Below are 20,153 nucleotides of genomic sequence, written 5' to 3' on the forward strand. Positions count from 1 at the left end.
CTAAGTTGCTGAGGCTGGCCTCAAACTTGCTCTTCTCCTGCCTCCCGCCTCCTGAGTTGCTGGTATTACAGGTGTGCACCACTACAATAAGCAGTGTTGTTCTTACTTTTTTTGGCAGTCCTAGGCCTCAAATGTGCTAGGCCAGAGTTCTATCACTGAGCTACATCCCTCCCCCGTTCAGAATTTACTCAAATTCTTGTGTGTGTGTGTGTGTGTGTGTGTGTGTGTTACTGAGGATTAAACCCAGGACCCTGTTTTTGCTAGGCAAGTGTTCTATGATTCAGTTACAGCCCTTTTAAATTTTTATTTTCACACAGGGTCTTGCTAATTTGCCCAGGCTGGTGTCAGACTTGCAATCGTCCTGCCTTAGTTTCCCGAGTAGCTGAGATGACAGGCATGCACCACCATAACTGGCTCACTCAAACTCTTTAACTTCAGCTGGGGACAGTGATGCATGCCTGTAATCCTAGCAACTCAGGAGGCTAAAACAGGAGAATCTCAGGTTCCAGAATCTCAGCAATTTAGCAAAAGCCTGTCTCAATTTAAAAAATAAAAAGGGGTTGGGCTGGGATTGTGGCTCAGTGTAGAGTGCTCGCCTAGCACGGGCGGGACCGGGGTTCGATCCTCAGCACCACATAAAAATTAAAAAAATGCATTGTGTTGTGTCCATCTATGCCAAAAAATAAAAATATTTTTTAAAAAACAAATAATTTAAAAAAAATAAAAAGGGCTGGGAATGGAGCTCAGTGGTAAAGTGCTCCTGGATTAGATTCCCAGTACCAAAAACAAAAGAAAAATAAAACTTTTGAGTGATTGCATGCACAAGGCCCCAGGTTCAATCCCCAGCACCACACACACACACACAAAATTAACCTCATTCAAATCAGTTGCTTAAAGCTTCTATCTATTCTCTCTCAGGCATCTCAGAAACCCTTCAATTTTTAGACTTTTAAAAAATGTAAATCATATTCAGAACCCATTTTATAGATAAGAAAGCCGGGGATCAGAGAGACTAAAATCATCCAAGTGTGGCTAATGGAAGAAGGAGTACTAGATCTCAGTTCTGACTTTTATTTTATTTTTTAAATTATTTTTAAATTTTTTATTTATATATGACAGTGAAATGCATTACAATTCTTATTACACATATACAGCACAACTTTTCCTATTTCTGGTTGTATACAAAATATATTCACACCAATTCGTGTCTTCATATATGTTCTTTGGATAATAATGTCTATCACATTCCACCATCATTTCTAAACCCATGCCCCCTCCCTTCCCCTCCCATCCCTCTGCCCTATCTAGAGTTTGTCTATTCCTCCTATGCTCCCTTCTCCCCAACCCACTATGAATCCGCCTCCTTATACCAGAGAAAACATTTGACATTTGTTTTTTTGGGATTGGCTAACTTCACTTATCATTCTCTAACTCTACCTGCAAATGCCATGATTTTATTCTCTTTTATTGCTGAGAAATATTCCATTGTGTATATATGCCGAATTTTTTTTTATCCATTCATCTATTGAAGGGTATCTAGGTTGGTTCCAGTTTAGCTATTGTGAATTGTGCTGCTCAGTTCTGACTGAGCAGAAGTCACTATTTCTTCCAATCACACCATGTTGTTTGATACTAATAGATTCAACTCTTACCTCTTGTTGTGCCTGAGCATTTTTGTGATCCAGTTCTAGGGCTCTCTGGAAACTACGACATGCTGCCATGGCATTCCCTAGGGAGAGGTGGCACTTGCCTTCTCGTAGATGACCCTATAAGAAGATACACAAAGAAGGAAGGAAAGGAGCTTGATTAGCTAGACAAAAAGAAACCAACAGCAATACCACCCACACAAAACCAACAAAGGATAAAAACAATAGAGCAATGGTCGTTAATCTAGGCAATGTGCCTCAGGGGATATTCATGGCTGTTAGAATATCCCCTGAGGTAGATTGCCTAGATTAACAACTGAGGAGAGGGAGTGCTATTGATACTTAGTAGTTAAAAGCCAGAGATGCACAAGGTAGTCCTCACAACAAAAAATTATCTAATCCCAAATGACAACAGTGTCAAGAAAGAGAAATCCTCAACTGTAGCTACTCAACCTTCCCCCTAGAGCCACATTACATACCCGGACAAAACTGTCATCCAACCTCACTGACTGTTGTGCATCTCCAAGAGCTTCCCGGAACCTTCCAAGCATCATCAACGTGGCTGCTCGATTACCATAATAGCTAGCATTTTTAGGACACATATCTATAGGAAAGGTAAAAGAACACAAAAAGTTCAATACAGGTCACTGATTTGAAAACTTAGGGGCATCTCTCTCAGAACTATGTCAAGAATCAAACTATAAGAATGCTCAGTAGCACAGTGTTAGCCCAGCATTTGTGAATGAGACTCTGGGTTCTATCTCCAGCACACGCTCGCACGCTCACGCATACACACACTCAGACAGAATGTTGACAAACTCTAAAAGGCCACAGCTAAATTTTTAACTATCTGTGCAAATGGACAGCAGCAACCAATTTTAAAAGAAAACAAGATACAACTTTAGAGACCGGCAGTATAGATAGGTCAGAATAGAACACATGCTTAGCATCAGAGAGGCCCTAGGTTTAATCCCCAGCATCAAAACCAAATCAAAGGCCAGGCGCAATGCTGTACACCTGTAATCCCAGCAGCTAGGGAGGCTGAGACAGGAGGATCTGAGTTCAAAGCCAGCCTCATCAACTTAGAGAGGCCCTAACAGCGAAACCCTGTCTCTAAATAAAATATAAAAAAAGGGCTGGGGATGTGGCTCAGTGGTTAAGCGCCCCTAGGTTCCATCCCTGGTAACAACAAAAGAGAAACCAAACCAATCCAACCAAAAAAAAAAAAAAAAAGACTAAGAAGAAGAAAACAAGTTATGATTTTTCTTTTTTTTGCAGTACTGGGGACTGAACCCAGGGCACTCTACTACTGAACCACATTCCCGGTCCTTTTGTTTTTTTTTTTTGAGATGGAGTCTTACTAAGTTGCTGAGGCTGGCCTTGAACCCATGATCCTCCTGAATCAGCATCCAGAGTTGCTGGGGGTTCCAAGTATACACCACCCATGCCAGCTAAATTATGGTCTTAAAGTGCACTGGCGGAGCTCATCGCCTAGCAAACAATATCAATGAGGTATTAAAATGAATTTGATTTTTCTGAATTGAGATGGGGAGCACATGAGCAAGTAAGATGAGGAAAATGCCAACATGGGGGCTGGGGTTGTGGCTCAGCAGTGGAGTGCTCGCCTAGCACATGCGAGGCCCTGGGTTTGATCCTCAGCATCACATAAAAATAAATGAATGAAGTGAAGGTGTTGTGTCCATCTACAACTAAAAAATAAATATTAAAAAAAACAAAGAAAGAAAGAAAGAAAATGCCAACATGGGATTAAAATATGCAGGCAAATTGGGGCTGGGGTGTGGTTCAGTGATAGAGTGCTTGCCTAGCATGTATGAGGCACTGGGTTCAATTCTCAGCACCACATATAAACAAATAAAGGTTCATCAATAACTAATAAAAATTTTAAAAAAATATGCTGGCAAAATTAAGTATGGAGATAAGATAATCCACAAAGGCCATTTTTTCAGATAGTAAGTGAATGGGCAATGATTTGTTGCATTTGGGTGGCTATCTTTTTGCTATAGCATTCAGAATTTCAGGATTTAGCAAACTTTAATTTGCCAAAGAAAGAACTACTCACCTTCAGTTTAAAAATGTTATCCATCAGGAGATCATTAAGCCTGAAGGAGTTCACACAGTAACAGATATCAGCCCACTAAGCAAACAGTTACTTCATAAGGAGAAGCTACTGAGAAGAGTATTTGGCAAGTTAATACTTTCGAGAATAGCTACCAGATCCTTCTTACCTATGGCTTTTGTATAATAGTTATAAGCTTCATTGTAATCTTTCTTGGCATAGTATGCATTTCCTTGTTCCTTGAAGCATTCTGCTTCCCTGAAAAGGAGAGACAATTACATTATTACACCTCAGGAATGATCTGTTTGTCTCATAGGAGCAATCTTTGGTCTACAGCCCCTGGCACATTCAGTTGGAAGTTTATAAATTTGTTCAATAGGATGATGGACCAAAAGAAGAAGGTGCTAATAAAAGAATCTAAGTTCTTCAAATGCTATTTTCTGTCATGTAGAGACATTCAAACTAAATTAAGAAAACTCCTTTCAAGTTGCCTGCCTTAACTTTTCACTGTTCCAGCCTATTATCATTCTCTCATGGGGCAGGCAGATTTAGACATTCCCTCCCAGCAACTGAAATGTTTTACAAAAATGTGGTGCTGGGACTCAAACTCAGGTTCTTGCACACTCTTCTACTGAGCTACACCCCCAGTCAACAACTGAATTTTTAGATTCATTTCTTTTCCAGGGTTATCACAACAGCTTGCTCTTTTGCAAAATTCCAGAAAAAACAATTATGGGTAATTTCAATGGTCAACTGACTGTGAAATGGGCCACATCCCTTAAGAGTTTTAATGATTTAGTCTCCTGAAAAGTGGCTCATGCATTTGTCCCTGGAAGGACGAGCAGAGGAAAAGCAAAAGAGTTAAAAGCATAGCATACTGGTGTTTAAGATGGGACAGAGTTGAATGACAGCAAGAGACTTAGAACTTGGATGACAGGGACATGTAAGGTATAGGTTGCCAGTACCAGGCTATAAGGAGTACTCATCTATTGATGTTCCCTTTGCCCATCATGTACATCTATGTGGGTATTTACTCCTCCCTTTTGTCATCCATCCAATAACTAGGTACAAATCAGACATGACAAACAAGTACTTTAAAAGAGCAACAAACTAGTAACCTCTATCAAAGATACTCAAAATTATTCTACTGCCCAACTTCAGTGACAAAGATAATTCTTTGCTGAAATGACTAATGCAGCATAATTAAATATCTGAACATTTTGTTATAAGGATGAATCTTCCCATCGTCTTTACATGCAAAAAAGGACTAAAGTTCAGGGTTGCGTGGAGTGGCGACAATAACCAATGTTTTTAACAGTAATGATTATATAGAGATTACAGCTTGATTCTATGGACACAGGTATTGGAAAGATTTGTGATTTATTTGCTTATGTATTTTAAATTACAAATTGGCAAAGCCACACTCTTTTTATTCAGGCAAATCTCCCTTTCCATTCTTCTCCATCACTGTCCTGGTAAGTCCTACTAACACAAAAAGGCTGCTAGAAGGAGAAAAAGAAAGAAAAAGGGTGTAACTTACAAATGCTGATAGATTTGAAATGCGATATAAATTTGTTGAGTAATCTGATTATATCAATTGTCACAATGCTATTAAAAAAGCCATGGGTTATTAAAAGTCCTGAAGGACACTCCCTACAATTGAAAGACTTAAAGCAACACCCGAAATCTTTCTACATGCTGTACAAGTTCCTATAAATCTAACTTAGAAAAGTATTATAAAAACTACAAGCAGTCAAGAGATTTGAAAGGCCTCCCCAAACTGGATTTCAGAAGTTGAGTGAAATCACTGTGAAGAAATGGAATAGTATATTCCAAAGCAGACACTGACCTAAGGTGTATCTAAGAAGATCTAGATAGTGGCTAAGAACATAAAAATCCTTGAGGAAAACCCAAAGGCACCTAGGCATGGAAGCAGACATTGTATCAGCAGTATAAAGCTTGTTAAGTCACAAATTAAGTAAGATTTAGAGCTTGTGGAAATTTTTTTCTGAAAAGTTCTCTCGTGGAGGCAAGTGCAGTACTGGCTTCCAGTAAAAATGCAAATAATGATTTACATGGAAATTATAAACAACTAGTCAGGTGAGTTTCGTTTTTCAGAAGAAATTAAGGTTTGGAGGCTAAATAATTTGCCCAAGGTCAGGATGTGACCCTCATTTGTCACATTCTAAAGTTTGTGCACTTTGTACTATGTTAAGCTTTCTAAAGTTTACTTCGTCTTATTGATAAATACTTTAAAAATTAATCTGTACTACTCAAAATAAAGCATGAACAATAAAAACAAATTTCTTTAAATTAAGACACAAAATAGCTCCTACATATAAAATCCAAACCCAGAACTTAAATTTGGATTTAAGTAAGCTGACATTCCTAACATTGGTCATAGAGGGAGAAGTGTTCCTTTCTCTTTAAGATGCAAGACCTAGTGAACTGGATTTTGCCTCCCCCAAGAAATGCATTTCATTTTAGTAAATGGTGAGTAGATTCCATTCTAGAGCAAACAAAGCAAGTAATGTAGAGTCAGCCCACAGCAAAAAGAACAAGAAGAATTGTGTTGTGACAAGTTACCATGTTTTTAACCTCACATTGCACAGCAGCAGGCCAGAATTAGCTATTCCCACACAACTGCCTCATGAAAAGGACTTATTTTCATAGAAACATGGCTGATTAACAGCTGCCCAAACAATGGGCACTTAGTACTTTTAGACTGAACGCTTATTTTTTGCCTCCAGGTCCAATGCCCAAAGTAGAGTCCCTCCTTCATTTTGAACCTCCCCACCAAATACACAACAGGCTTTAACCAAGGGGCCTAACCCTGAGAGACCAGCCGAGGAAAGAGTGGATCTTTGGAATCCAGCATGGCAGCAGCAAGAACTGAACCAGGCTGCATCAGGAACAATTCCAGGGTCAAATCCATTCAAGTCCTGCCCTGGGAGTCTGAGAAAGGGCTGAAGCTTGTTCAAGCTGCCCTTACAGCAAAGTGACTGAAGGCTGAGGTGTCAAAGGCGTGGGACTGGAAAAGAAGGAAAAGAGCTAGTTAACAATGGAAGTGAGGGCAACCTGGCGGTGGCATCTCACTCCACTTATTGCCAGGGTCAGTTCATTTGATAACAAAGTGAGGTTATAACATGTTCCTACTGAAACATGTTAGTACTGAGAAAGGAAAGATTAGGGTTAACTGAGTTCACCTGTACTAACTAAAAAGATTTTTCAAAGGACTAAATTCAGCTATATATTATTATTATCCGCGGCTACAAAAAGTCAGACTAACCCTCAAAATATAATACCACAGCAAAATACAGACTTGGCCATAACTGTCCTGATGGTGCTATTAACAACTACAATATTATCTGTTGTGCTTTTTAAATTTCAAGTGTTTCCAATGGAGACTTTCAAAAGGCCTTTTGAGGTAGTTATGGCAATAATTTTACCTGTCCTCCTCCAACAGAGGCAGGCAGCACTAGTGAGATACCTAAGGTAGCTGCATAGGTTTCCTAACTCCTGGATTACTGGTTGGTTTTTTTTGGGTTTTTTTTCTGTTTGTTTTTTTTAATTATTTTTGCAGCACTGGTGATTAACAGAGGGCCTTGTGCAGCCTAGGCAAGTACTCTGCTACTGAACTATATCCCCAGCCCCTGTTCTGTTTTTTAAATATATTTTTAAATTTGTAATTAACACATAATAATTGTACAGGGGCTGGAGTATACTTCAATGCTTGCCTAGCATGCACGAGGCCCCAGGTTTGATCCCTAGCACTGTGGGGTAAGGAGAGGGGGAAGCAAAGTACGTATTTATTTATGTGGCATTTTCAATACGCGTACATGGTGTGTAATGATCAAATAAGGGTGATTAGCATATCCACCACCACAGACATTTATCATTTCTTTGGAGACCCATTTTTCCCAGAAATCCTGTTAGTATCAAGATTTTTAGATTAAAACTGATTTATTCAGTCCCCGACCCATCCTTGAGTCTACTCTAAGCAGAGTAACTACTACAGCTCTGATGCACCAAAAATGCTGGGAATGATTATATCTCTACTACTTTAATTACCTGCAACAAATTCTGTGAAAACAACTACTGAAAGGTTTTCAAAATAATCTGTCCTTGCCAGGCATGGTGATGCACACCTGCAATCCCAGCAGCTCGGGAGGCTAAAGCAGAAGAATCACAAGTTGGAAACCAGTCTCAGCAACTTAGCAAGACCCTGTCTCAAAAAAAAGGTGGGGGTGCTGAGGATATGACTCAGTGGTTAAATGCCCCTGGGTTCAATCCCCAGTACTCTTCCTCTCCCAAAATCTGTCTTGTGTGCATGCATGATGGGAGGGTTGCCTGCAACAAGATCAACTCTGAAGAGCCTGGCCTTCCCTCTGACAGATATAGGTAAGAATATATTCCACGCTTGGTCTGCCTTGCTATTTTATTTTTTGTACTGGGGATTAAACCCAGGGGGCACTTTACCACTGAGCTACATTCGCAGCCATTCTTATTTTTTGAGACAGGTCTTGCTAAGTTGCTTAAGTTCTCACTAAGTTGCTGAGTCTGACCTCAAACTTGTGCTCCTCCTGCCTCAGCCTCCTCAAGTCACTCAGATGACAGGCATGTGCCACTGTGACCAGCTTGCTTTGCTATTTTAAAATGTATATCTTTATTTTTCAGAAACAACCTCACAACTCAGAAAACTGCAGCTTTGAAAATCCACTCTTCTATATTACATGTTTATTAAAGTCTGTACATCATATAAGCATTCTCTCCTGATTTAGCATTCATTCACTGCTGACTCTAATTACTTTGACAATACTGCCAAGGGAATCATTTGGTATCACACAGGTCTTAGCAGGGCTCAGGATCATGTGATCAAATCAGACAACTTGGGCTTATGATCACTAGCCAACTTTGCACATTTACAGCTCAGCTAAATTAAAAACACATTAAAATACCATCATAGACACTGCAACGCCCCAAATTAGAAGTCCTATAAAAATTGCTATTTCTCTCTCAAAGTACTTCCATGTTGAACACTCATGCAAGATCTCTGCCTTAGGCCAATTGATCTAACTTTTTAGCAATTAAAGAGGTATTCAAAAAAATTAATCAACCTCTGCTAATACCAGATTCACTGGGAGGTAGTTTTAAAATGTCATTAACATGGCTGGGTTCTCTCTGGATTTACTTGACACATCACATATCTATATACTATTTAAAAAGGGATGAATCTCTACATCAGTTGTACAGTATCATTTTTAAGATTTATTCCATGGGCTGGGGTTGTGGCTCAGTGGTAGAGCGTTTACCTAGCATGCATGAGGCACTGGGTTCAATCCCCAGCACCACATTAAAAAAAAAAAAAAACTAACACTAAATAAAGGTATTTAAAAGAGGGGCTGGGGGTTGTGGCTCAGAGGTAGAGTGCTTGCCTCATGCCTGAGGGCTGAGGATGTGACTCCAGCGGTAGCATGCTCTCACCTGGCATGTGCAGGGCGCTGGGTTTGATCCTCAGCACCACATAAAAATAAAAAATAAAGATGTTGTGTCCACCGAAAACTAAAAAATAAATATTAAAATAAATAAATAAATAAATAAGTGAAATAGAGGTTTAAAAAATGAATAAACAATATCTTTAAAAAAAAAGGTATTAAAAGAAAAAAAAGATTTATTCCAGAAGGAGAGGGTAGAAGGGAGAAAAAAGATTAATTCCATTCTATTGCACTAAAAATAAAGACTAGCATGATTTCATTAGTCTGCAACATTTGTAAGCTAGGAAATGCTAATTTTTTTTTTCTTTTTTCTTTCTTCTTCTTGAGATAGGGTCTCCCTGCATTGTCCAGGCTGGCCTTGAACTTCTGACTTCTGATCCTCCTGCTTTGGCCTCCCAAGTCCTGGAACTGCAGGCAAGCACCACTGTGCCCAACTTAATTACATTTTTGTACACCTATATATATATATATATATATATATATATATATATATGTGTGTGTGTGTGTGTGTGTGTGTACGTACGTGTGTGTACATATACATACACAACACACATATATATACACACAACATTATTTGGCTAGAACAATATTTTTAAATAAAGTTAAGCTATTTCAATAGCATTAATAATGATTTAAATCAAAACGTTACAGCAGCTTGAATAAGTTAGAATTTGGTTTGTTTCAGTTTTTTCATTTTTCTCACATATTCTAGTATTCCTGGAGTGAAAGAGAAATCCATTTTTGTTAAAATTAAAAAAGTTTTCTTTTGTTTAGAGTAGAGGAGTGTTCAGGGGCTTCTGATTTTGGAAAATATTTTACTGATAGGAAGAACCTTAGAAAAAAATATCTTTCCTTTTTTTCCCTTCAGGCTATTAACAATAATACTGTCAATGAGTCAAATATTCTTTAGACATTCCTATTGTATTTATTATTTCCAAAATGTCAACCTACTCTATAACTGTTGCGTCCCATTACTTTTATTCAGTCAAAATCACTAGATGCCCATTGATCTAGAAATGCCCTCCGCCTTTCAGAATTTATGGGATCTTAGCCAGTCTCAAGAGTAGAAATTCTTTCCTTCTTCCCACAGGGGACCTCTTGTCCCCAAAGGCATGTCACAGGGCCTGTTTCACGTTGTACTCTCTCTGACCTTCATGAGATAATAAAGTAAGTACAAGGAGCCCAGGAGCCTAACTTTTATTCTATCTTACCAAAAGCAAGCTATTCCACTTCTTTCTTTCTCTTTTTTAAAACATTCTAACCTAAATGTGAAATTTCATATAAGTGGAAGCTATGTAATTTTATAATTTCACAAATATTGGAAAACTTGCAGAGTACTATATGTTGGATTTTTCTTAACTGTTCAGAGAAAACAGAGGTTGGGCTCTATACAGCTTCTACCTGTTAGTAAAATCAGTTGCTATCCAACTTTCTTTACCCAATTTCCTTTGGGACAGCTTTTGTTTTCACTTTAAAGCACAAAAGAGAGAAAGCAGAAGACAAATATGAAAAAAATTCCTTAACCTATCAGTTTAAATTGTTCTCCGGACATTCAGGGAGAAGCCTCAACAGGAAGGAACAAAGCCAGAAAGGGCCCTAGACTCTTGAAGAAGAGTCACAGATTAGTCTATGTAAGGCAGGAGCACTCTCTACTGCTCAAGCAGGGAAGGACACCAGGTAGCCTAAGGGAGCTATGTCTTATTCAAAGAAGCAACCATCCAAACCAATCCTGTCAGAAATTCCATCACTGCAGGCAGAAGGATATTCACGCAGAAATTGGTACCTCATTTGTGAGTTTTAAACTTACACTAGGTTTTTTTTTCCCCTCAGTACTAGAGATTGAACCCAGGGATGCTCTAACGCTGAGCTTCATTCCCCACTCTTTTTATTTTGAAGTAAAAAAGTTAAAAACAAACAAACTAAACAAAAAAACACATACAAGAAATGAAACAGTCTGTTTCCTGATTTTTTTGGAGGGAAGGGGGTATAGAGATAGCAACCAGAAGGAAAGTCTGGACTATTCACTGGTATTCTACTTCTCAAAGTTCTCTTTGGTCCTTAGTTCAACAGGTGATTAAAAGAGCAAACTGACCAAGAAGGAACACTCAAAACACCAAAACAGAGAGTCCTGCTCGCCCCTTCACTTTCCCCATAAAAGTAATACTAGAATCCGAGCAGAAGACTAACTGCTTATATGATAATCTGTCACCCACCCCAATAAACTGAAAGTCACCTGCCAACAGAATATCAGGTCTCAGAGTAGGACCAGGAAAGTCATATATTCCTCCTCACTTTACCATTCTCAAAAGCCTCAACCATTCATCCTCCTGCCAATTATGGAATAAAACATAGGAACTGCCATTTTTATCCGTTGAGGAAAGAAAAAAATTGTCACTCTAACAAAAACGAATGGCCTACTGGAATAACCGCACTTTGAATCCTGCTCTTACTAATGAAATTTACACAATTTAAAAAAATACCTGGAACGACCTCTAAGTAACTTCCACATCACAGCACTGGAGAAAGGGGAGCAAACATTAGTGGACTCTCAGAGGGACTTTGCATCAGGCCAAAAGGCACCTAGATAGTCGCTGACCATTGTCCTCCAGTCTTCTAAAGTCCTAGAGCAAGAAAGTAAAGTCAAGTGCCCATTACTCAGCTTTTAAAAAACTTTGAAAACACTAGCTTCAATGACTAAACTAATCCCCAATTGGCTGGAATGTACAGTAAGGCTGGGCTTTAAGCCAATCAGAATTATGTTCAGTTGGGAATATACTTGGCACTACAGCAACTGCCATTCACTTGACCCAACATTTTCTTGTTAATTGCTCACTTTTCTTGACATTGGTTAATATGAGAACATGAACTTCAGCAATAAGAAAAAGAGACCTTATGTAGTGTACCGTTGCTCCAGTTATGATTATTTAATAATTTTGCCACTTGGTAGTATCAGGGTTCAATTAATTTGCTGTGTCCAGGATTCTGTATTCCTAGGTTTATCCCTTCTTTAACCATGACTCATTTCTCCCATCTCTTCATCTCCGATCCACACTTAGTGTACCAAAATGAAAATGAAGTGTTTCTCACTGGTTTAGGTTCCAGGTCGAAGATAAATCCTATTCTGCTTATGAGCTTACTGAAATGTCAGAATGAGAAAATTCCTTAACGTATCAGCTTAAATTGTTCCAGTTTAAATTGCTGCCTGCCCTGGAACTTCAAGAGAAGGTTAGGGAAACAAATTCCTGAGAATGTCAAACAGGGTAAGAAAGAAAAGGGAGATGCATTCCCAGAAGCTCTCCAGTTACAAAGGCCACAAACTCCAAAATGCTCTAAGAAATTGCAGTAAAACATAGCAACAGCAGCAATACGTGAGATATAGATTCAGAGTTCAGTTCTTCCCACCAACAACAGTATGAATAAAGAAATAAAAGGTACATTCCTAATCCACAAAGGGTTTACAATACCTCAATATGAAGAAAGAACCTAGTAAGAGTTGCTCTTGCCTGAGTCCATCAGGAAAACAGAGAAGTTAAGAATATCATCTGAAGGAAACAGGTCCTGGAGCTTAAGTCTACAGCTCCCTTGTTTAGAATTCACTGTCCAGTCACATCAAGACAAACACAGAAGTGTTTTCTCTTGGATGAACAGTTTGAAATCCTTCAACGAACCACAGAGATCAAGCTGCTTCCAAGCCTAGGAGTTGACTGGAGAGCCTTAACTTAAGGCAGGTATTAGATAAAATGGTTCAGCAACTTCCCAGGAAATTCTAAGGCTTTACATTAGTTCAAATGTAAAACCTTTTCAATTTCACCCTAAAAAACTATGTTCTGGTGGGCAAAGAGAAACAATATTGATGCATACAACCACCCCCCATTCTGCTTCCTGCTCATCATGTGAGCTGGTTCCATACTCATCCACCATGATGCCCTGCCTTACCTTAAGCCATGAGGAATGAAGCTTGCTCTCTATGGATTGAGACCTCTAAAACTGTGAGCCCTCAAATAAACTTTTCTTCTCCTAATATATATATATATATATATATATATATATATATATATATATATATATATGTATATATATATAAAGAACCCCGATCTTTGGTAGTAGTGCTAACTACTATGTTTTTTACTTTAACCTCTTGACTGCCATGGAGGAAAGTGAACTTTATCAGAGTGACAAGCAAAAAAAAAAAAAAAAGAAAGAAAGAAAAACCAACCAAACAACAACAAAAAACACTGAAATCCTTTTCTCTGTTGAGACACTAAAGCTAAGGAAATAAATATGTAGTCACTTAAAATGCTGGAATCATGAGGAACAGTATCTTAAAATCTCCTCTCATCTTGCCCCCTGTGGGAATATGACAATTTAGCAGCAGGAGAAAGATGCACTGGAGCCAAAATGTAAGGAAGAAAGTACCCCTTGCTGGTCCTCACAAAAACAACCATGGGACCCATCAACTGTTATGTCCCTAAGTGAACCAGTAGGACTGTAACAAGAGAGACAAGAACATGGCCAAGTAACTCTAGCCAAGCCAGACAGTAAAAAGGCATTTGTAAGGGATGTCCCTCTCCTTGTCCTCTAGTATGGCTACACAGGATTCCAGGAATATGGAAAATGTAAAACCACCTCCCCAAAAAAGTCTAAATCTTTACTCTAATTTTAGAATGCTTAAATCATACATAAACAAGGCTTTTTTTTTTTTTTTTAATACTAACAGGTCTTAATGTTTACCCTTCTAAGAATGTCTGAGCTTTCTTAGCAGAAACTGGTGCTGGAAGATATCACTGCGTTTGAGATCACAGCAGAAGAAGGAAAAGTAAATCAGATTTTGCTAAATGGAAATAACACAACAATGCTGGTTCCTGGAGAAGGACCTGAAGCATGACTGGGTTTTCTTGACTTATGCCAGATTCCATTTTGTTTCTTAATGGCAACAAAATAGGTCTCCTTAACCTTTTAATGTTTAGATTACATAAAACTAAGTTTCCCATTAAAGGAAAATGCTTTGAAGATTTCATATATATATATATATATATATATATATATATATATATATATATATATAATTTTCTAAGTTAATCATGATTATTTTTTTAAAAAGAAGAGTTTGGGTTTTGGCAACTAAAAAATAAACATGTTTTTGGTTAAAAATATTAATAAAATTTCACTTATTTTCTTTTTGATTTGTGCACAGAAGTGATACTGCATTTTTCTCATTACTTACTTTACAGTTATATTCTCTTAGTGGTAGATAAAATAATTGTGCATTTTACAATCAATGATATTTTAAATTCCATGAAATAAGGCAGTTAAATAAGTCAACAACCTCTGTTATTTCAATGTATCGCTACCAAATGTCTTATGTTTTGCATGATGTGGTAACATTACAGAATTACCTGTTTTATGTTTCTTAACACATCTTCAAGTTCATGTACATTAATTTTATAACAGAATATTCTCCAAGGCTGTAATTTTTTTAAAAGGAAAAAGATTTGCTTTAGATACAAGGCCCTGAAGTGAAGCTTTAATTGAGGATACTCCTTACATCAAAGATTTACAGTTTCTTAAGTGATATTTGGCTAAAGTCCTTATTTATAGCACTCAGAACCAGCAACTCTTTCCAAATACAAGTACATTACATCTTCACAATTAATTAAAGTTCTGTCTGTGTTGGGAATAGTTTTGTTTCCCATTTTGCAACTCCTCAAAGATACATATGAGCTGCTGATGCCTAAGTATATACTGGAACAATGTGAAAGCTCAAAACTACGATTAAACTTTGGTATCCTGCTTTCTCAGATCTCTCAAGGATCTACTATACTTTGTTAGACCTCTTTGCTTTTAACAGATCAGGAACTTAAAGTCACTGGCTGATGCTTAATGACATTTTCACTGTGCTTCAATGAGTATCTCTTATGTTCCTAACTTGGGATAGTAAAAAGAAAAAAAAATCTCAGAATCCCGATTTCAGATCTCCTGCACCACCAACATCACCACCTCAAATTATCCAGACTGAAAACATAACAGGGGGCTTGGTATCAGGATATAAAATATGTGAGGAGACTGAGGGTACTGTAGTCCATCCTAAACAACAGGATCAAATTAACCAGCAGCTGGTAAGGAAAAGACTCCGGGGGCTAGGGAAGTGGTTCAGTGCTAGAGCACTTCCCTGGCATGCATGAGACCCTGGGTTCAATCACCAGCACCACCAAAAAATAAAAAGAAAAAAGAAAAGGACTAAAACTTCCAGAATCTTTTCATCAATTCGACTTTAGTATTAGAACCTACTCAAACTCTGTTCCCAAACCCACTTCCAATAACCTGCTTTAGCTGGTGCCAGAATCCAGAGTGTTCTCGAAAACCACTCACTCAGCAACTCCCTTGGCTAGTTCGGACTGGCAATCTCGAGCCTCTGCGGCTGCCCAGCACAGCCAACTGCGCTCCAGCAGCTGCCCTCCTCCTTGCTGTTTAAGAACGGCCCAGAGAGGAATAAGGATCTCACACAGGAAGGAAGGGCAAAGAGGAGTCTGACGTGTAGAGCATGAGACGCGTCCTTCACTTTGCCTGCTTTCTCTAACCTCTCTAATTTCTGGGGTTAACCAGGGAGCGACCAGGTCAATACTGGAGACACACAATCACCTCTTACCCAGCTGCTGATCGCTGGGGTGTAATCATGGCGGAGGGGGTGAGAAGGAGAGCGAGGGCTTTAGAGACACACAGTGTTGACAACAATGCACGGAAGTTAACAAGAGAAGGCGGGGGTCGGGGGATGTAAGGAAGTCGTCATCTACGCCGCGCCGCCTCCCCCACCCGACAACAGACCTCTGAGACTCCCCCTCAGAGACCCAGCCTCCACCATAAGGACGACCTTCCTCTCCCCTGGAGAACTTGGCCGTGACTTAGCTCCCCCGCCAGGCGGAAGCAGGAGGGGAAGGCTGACCCCCGAGAGCGCCCCTTCAGGGGGTCCATTCCGACTTCATTTCAGATTGGGGGGGGTGCAGAAGGCGGGGCATAGCCTCAACATCTGCAGGCTGCATCACGGCAGGGACAGGTTTCCCTGAGCCAGAGGGCTGCAGCTCGCCTCCTCCTTGACCCTGCTATCCGATTACCTTTTTGCTTCTTCGTCGTCGAGCAGCTCTGATTCGGTCGCCGCCATTACCACATCGCACTCCGCGGCAGCCGCCATCTTACCGCCGGGACCAGAGAGCCGGGTGGGAGGCAGGCGGTGAAGAGCACTTCCGGCCGGAGCATCGAGCAGCTCAGCGGCGCCGCGCCCAGAGGGGCTCCGTCGGGCCCGTCTACCAACGAGAGGCACCGCTTGAGGCCAGAGCGGCCTCCCATCCCTGGAGGTCCACGTTGGTCTCCGCGCCGGGGCGGGGGCCCAGGGACTGCTCCTGTGCGTTGGGGGCGCCACTTTATCCGTGGTAAGGGAAGGAGGAAAGCAGGATGTTGCCTCTCTAGGCCTAGGCTTTCCTCAGTATTCCGAATGTCTGGTTGCCATAGCAACTTGCAATCCTTCTGAGTCTCCTGTAAAGGCTCAGGGGAGTATGAGTTGAGTGGGGCCTGGGTCACCCAAGATTGTAGGGATAGAGCCCCCAGGACTACCTTCCCGACCTTGTAGTGTGTCCACAGCTTCTTTCCGGGGAAGACAAGAAGAGATACTTTGAGCCCAGTTCCCCCAGCTTTCTTGGGTCCCTGGAAGCCCTGCCCAACCAAGCTCGGGGAACGCAGGGCGTCTTCACCCCGCGCCTTTCATCCCCCCTGGATCTCCAAGCACCAACTGGTTCATCACCCTAATGACGCTGACCGTTTTATGAGGCTGCTTTCATGTCAACCGCTTGGGAGTGCCATCTCAGCATTAAGCCTAAGGAGGCTGACATGACATGGCGCCCCAGACCCTGCCCCGGAGTTTATAAGGCAACTCATGGGGTGAGGGCCCCGCTCCTCAGTGTCCCCAGTACTCCCACCTCTCATAAACTCTGTTCAACACGCTTGTCTGGCTGAATGCAGAGTGGACTGGGAATTCACAGAGGGCATGTCACAGCTTAATTATCTTTATAGTATTTTCCTTACCTAAACCAATAATATTTGTGGAGTTGAATTAAATTGGGTCGTTCTGCAGTTAAATCAGGAGAGTTTGAGGTTATAATTTAAAGCAAGGGAGAATTAAAGTAAGGGGACATGGGAATTTTAAGATCTAGGGCTGGGGAAGTAACTGGTAGAGCACTTGCCTACCAAACATGAGGCCCCGGATTTGATACCCAGAATTATAAAATAAAAATTAAAAAAAAAATAACTCCTTACTTAAGGAAAACAGTGCCAACGTCTCTGCCTGTCATAGTGCTGAGGGAGCCAAAACCACAGGGCCACCGGGTAGAAAAGGACTGGTGAAGCTCAGTTGCTTGGATGGGAGAGGTCATTTGTCCAGCTATGATTCAGTAGCTTAGCCCTTTCCTATATACCTCCTCTGTGCTCTTTGGAGGCCACAAGACTCACAGAGCATTTGCCCTGATGGCTAGTGGCTCACAATCTTAAAGTCTAAGAGCTAGCCTGTATTTGACCATTTCCCACTTCGGTTCTCTATATCTGAGCCAACACATTTACTCCCTCAGCTTTAATTTCATCTGATTCTCAACTCATGCTATCTCCAACATAGGCTTTTTTTTTTCTCCCCAGAGTTCCAGACCTGTATATCCAACTACCTACCAGATATGTCTGGGATGTTTCACAAATTCCCAAGGCTTAACATGTTTATTGAACTTATTCTCTCCCCACCCCTCAAAAAAGAACAAATGTTGTATTCGATTCTCTTTCCTGAATTCCCTATATTGTTGAATGGAATCAACTACTTGGCCACCAAGTGGGAAACATGGAGGAAATCATGAATTCCTCATTTTTTTCTCATTCTTGATTTCAAGTTTACTACCAAGCCTTGTTGATTCTCCTATCAAATATCTTCCAAATCTATATATCCTCTTCCCATTCCAATCCAGACTCTTGTCATTTCTTTTTTTCACTCAGAGAAGACTACAGTAGTCCCCTAATTGTTCCCTGATCTCATCTCTCTCTGGTCTTGGCTGTTCTACAAGTGACCTGAAAAGGGAAACACTGATCAAATTTCACTGGTTTGAAACCTATCAATGGTTTTCCACTGCTGTGAGTTTGATCTCTGGCCTATGTGAGGATGGCCTAAGGTCTGAGCCTAAGCAACTCCATTTTAAAAACTCCAGTTTGAAAACTGCAGTCTCACCATGCATGCCTAATGGAGAGACCACCAGTATGGCCCTCAGGCACAAACAAGTCACTTCTCCCCACCCTGATAAACTCAGATTGAAGCCTCTGGCAGGCTGTTCATGCCTGCCCAGGGAAAAGCACCCCAAAAGAGAGAAAGGCGAAAAGATCAGGGTGGGATCCACTACACCAGATGGTTTAACCCCAGAGTAAATGATGTCACTGAGAAATGGTGGCAGCTGGTAAGGATTAAAAGGGGGACAAAAGCTCCAAATTTGGTATAAATAACAGAGCAAATGAACAGATATTCAGCCAGCCAACACTGATGCCCTCACGCTGAGAGCCTGATGAGGACCTGGACTGGCATCTCAACACTTTTTATTGTTGCTGATCCTCTGCATCTTCCTCACCACTCTTAAACTCTATAGCCACATCTTGACCCTGGTGACAGTCACAACTTCTCCCTATGACCCTCTCCTCAACCAGCCATCAGCTCCACCTCAGGAGAAGCCTGCCTTGGTTCCTGACCCGATCACTCCAATCTGAGTGAGTGTGCATCTGCTGGACTTAAAGCCTAAGGCTTGAGACTTTTGATCTGACACGCAGAGGGAATGTGTGTCATTAGCCTGTCATAATTAAGTGTTTGCAGTGTTTAGAATTAATCTAGAATGGTTTGCTGGGAATCAATCTAGAATTGTTTGCTGTGAATTGATTATGTTGTTGCAGTGTCTAACATTAAGGGTTGTCGTTTTCTCGATTAAGAACCTATAGAGTGAAATTGTATTGAGTGATTTGAGTGAATAAAGCATTGACTAGGGCACAAGTGCGTGGACATTCTTTATTTCTCCCCCTGGACTGCAAAAGTCACACCTTTTACTCATTTTGACAGCCTGCCACACAGACTTTTGGTTATATGGCTACTTTCTACCAATATTGAACCCAAATGCTTGTAGTTCCAGAAAATGCCATGACTCTTGCAATGTTTTTGCCCCCCCTAGTGAAGCCAGAATTAGACAGGCAGTCAGTATAGATAGGTAAATCGAGTCAGGTCAGATCAAGGAGGCCAATTTTGAGTGATTCTGAGAAATTGGAGACTGTCCCCTGAGGGATTGAATGTTAATTCCTTCAGAGCCCTTCCTCCACCCTTATCAAGAATCTGCCCCTGCCCCAACCTGTTGCTATAGTAACTTATCCCAGGGAGCTATAAGATTGTTAATTAATGTGTCCTTGGCTGCTCCACCCTGCCCTTCCCCCTTCAGCCCACCTGTTTTCCACCTTTTGGCTACCCCACCAAGCATTCCTGGGCTTAATCATCACATACCCGGAAGGAGAAAGATAAGAGGAAGAGAGCAGGAGAACAAAGGAAGTCTAGGACATATAAAAAGGGCAGAATGCCTCCCTTCTTGGGATACCTTCTCCCTCCTAGGAGAAGTCTGTTAACCCTAGGTTTTTTTTGGTACAGGGGACTGAACTCAGGGGTACCCGACCACTGAACCACATCCCCAGCCCCCCCTCCTTTTAAAATTTACAGATATGGTCTCATTGAGTTGCTTTGTGCCACAGCATTGCTGAGGCTGGCTTTGAACTCATGATCCTCCTACCTCAGCCTCCCAAGTTGCTGGGTTTACAGGCATGTGGCACCGTGCCCAGCTCTGTTACCATATGTGTGTGTGTGTATAAAAAGTTGTTGATTGACCTTTATTT

General features: G+C 40.7%; 1 protein-coding gene and 1 long non-coding RNA gene across 3 annotated transcripts; one reads left to right on the top strand and one right to left on the bottom strand.

Moving 5' to 3' along the window:
- Positions 1-223: 223 nt before the first annotated feature.
- LOC124094036 (dnaJ homolog subfamily C member 7-like) lies at positions 224-16,555 on the bottom strand. 2 transcript variants are annotated; one of them, XM_046446626.2, is made up of 5 exons: positions 16,328-16,420; positions 11,699-11,839; positions 3,893-3,981; positions 2,126-2,250; positions 224-1,766 (listed from the first exon to the last, which is right to left on the bottom strand). In XM_046446626.2, exons 2-5 carry the CDS (start codon positions 11,725-11,727, stop codon positions 1,557-1,559), a joined length of 453 nt encoding a protein of 150 aa, XP_046302582.1. In that variant the 5' UTR covers positions 11,728-11,839; positions 16,328-16,420; the 3' UTR covers positions 224-1,556. The 2 variants fall into 2 exon arrangements, with proteins under 2 accessions (XP_046302582.1, XP_046302581.1); XM_046446625.2 differs by lacking the exon at positions 11,699-11,839 and having other exon boundaries at positions 16,328-16,555.
- On the top strand, positions 16,515-19,272 carry LOC131424249 (uncharacterized). The gene is made up of 2 exons (XR_009226960.1): positions 16,515-16,642; positions 17,895-19,272. It is a non-coding gene; the product is annotated as an uncharacterized LOC131424249 (long non-coding RNA).
- The last annotated feature ends 881 nt before the right edge of the window (positions 19,273-20,153 follow it).

The sequence above is a fragment of the Marmota monax genome, unplaced genomic scaffold (assembly GCF_021218885.2).
Source record: "Marmota monax isolate L192 unplaced genomic scaffold, Marmota_monax_Labrador192_F-V1.1 WCK01_AAM20220418_F8-fsc00346, whole genome shotgun sequence".
NCBI classification, from domain to species: Eukaryota; Metazoa; Chordata; class Mammalia; order Rodentia; family Sciuridae; genus Marmota; species Marmota monax.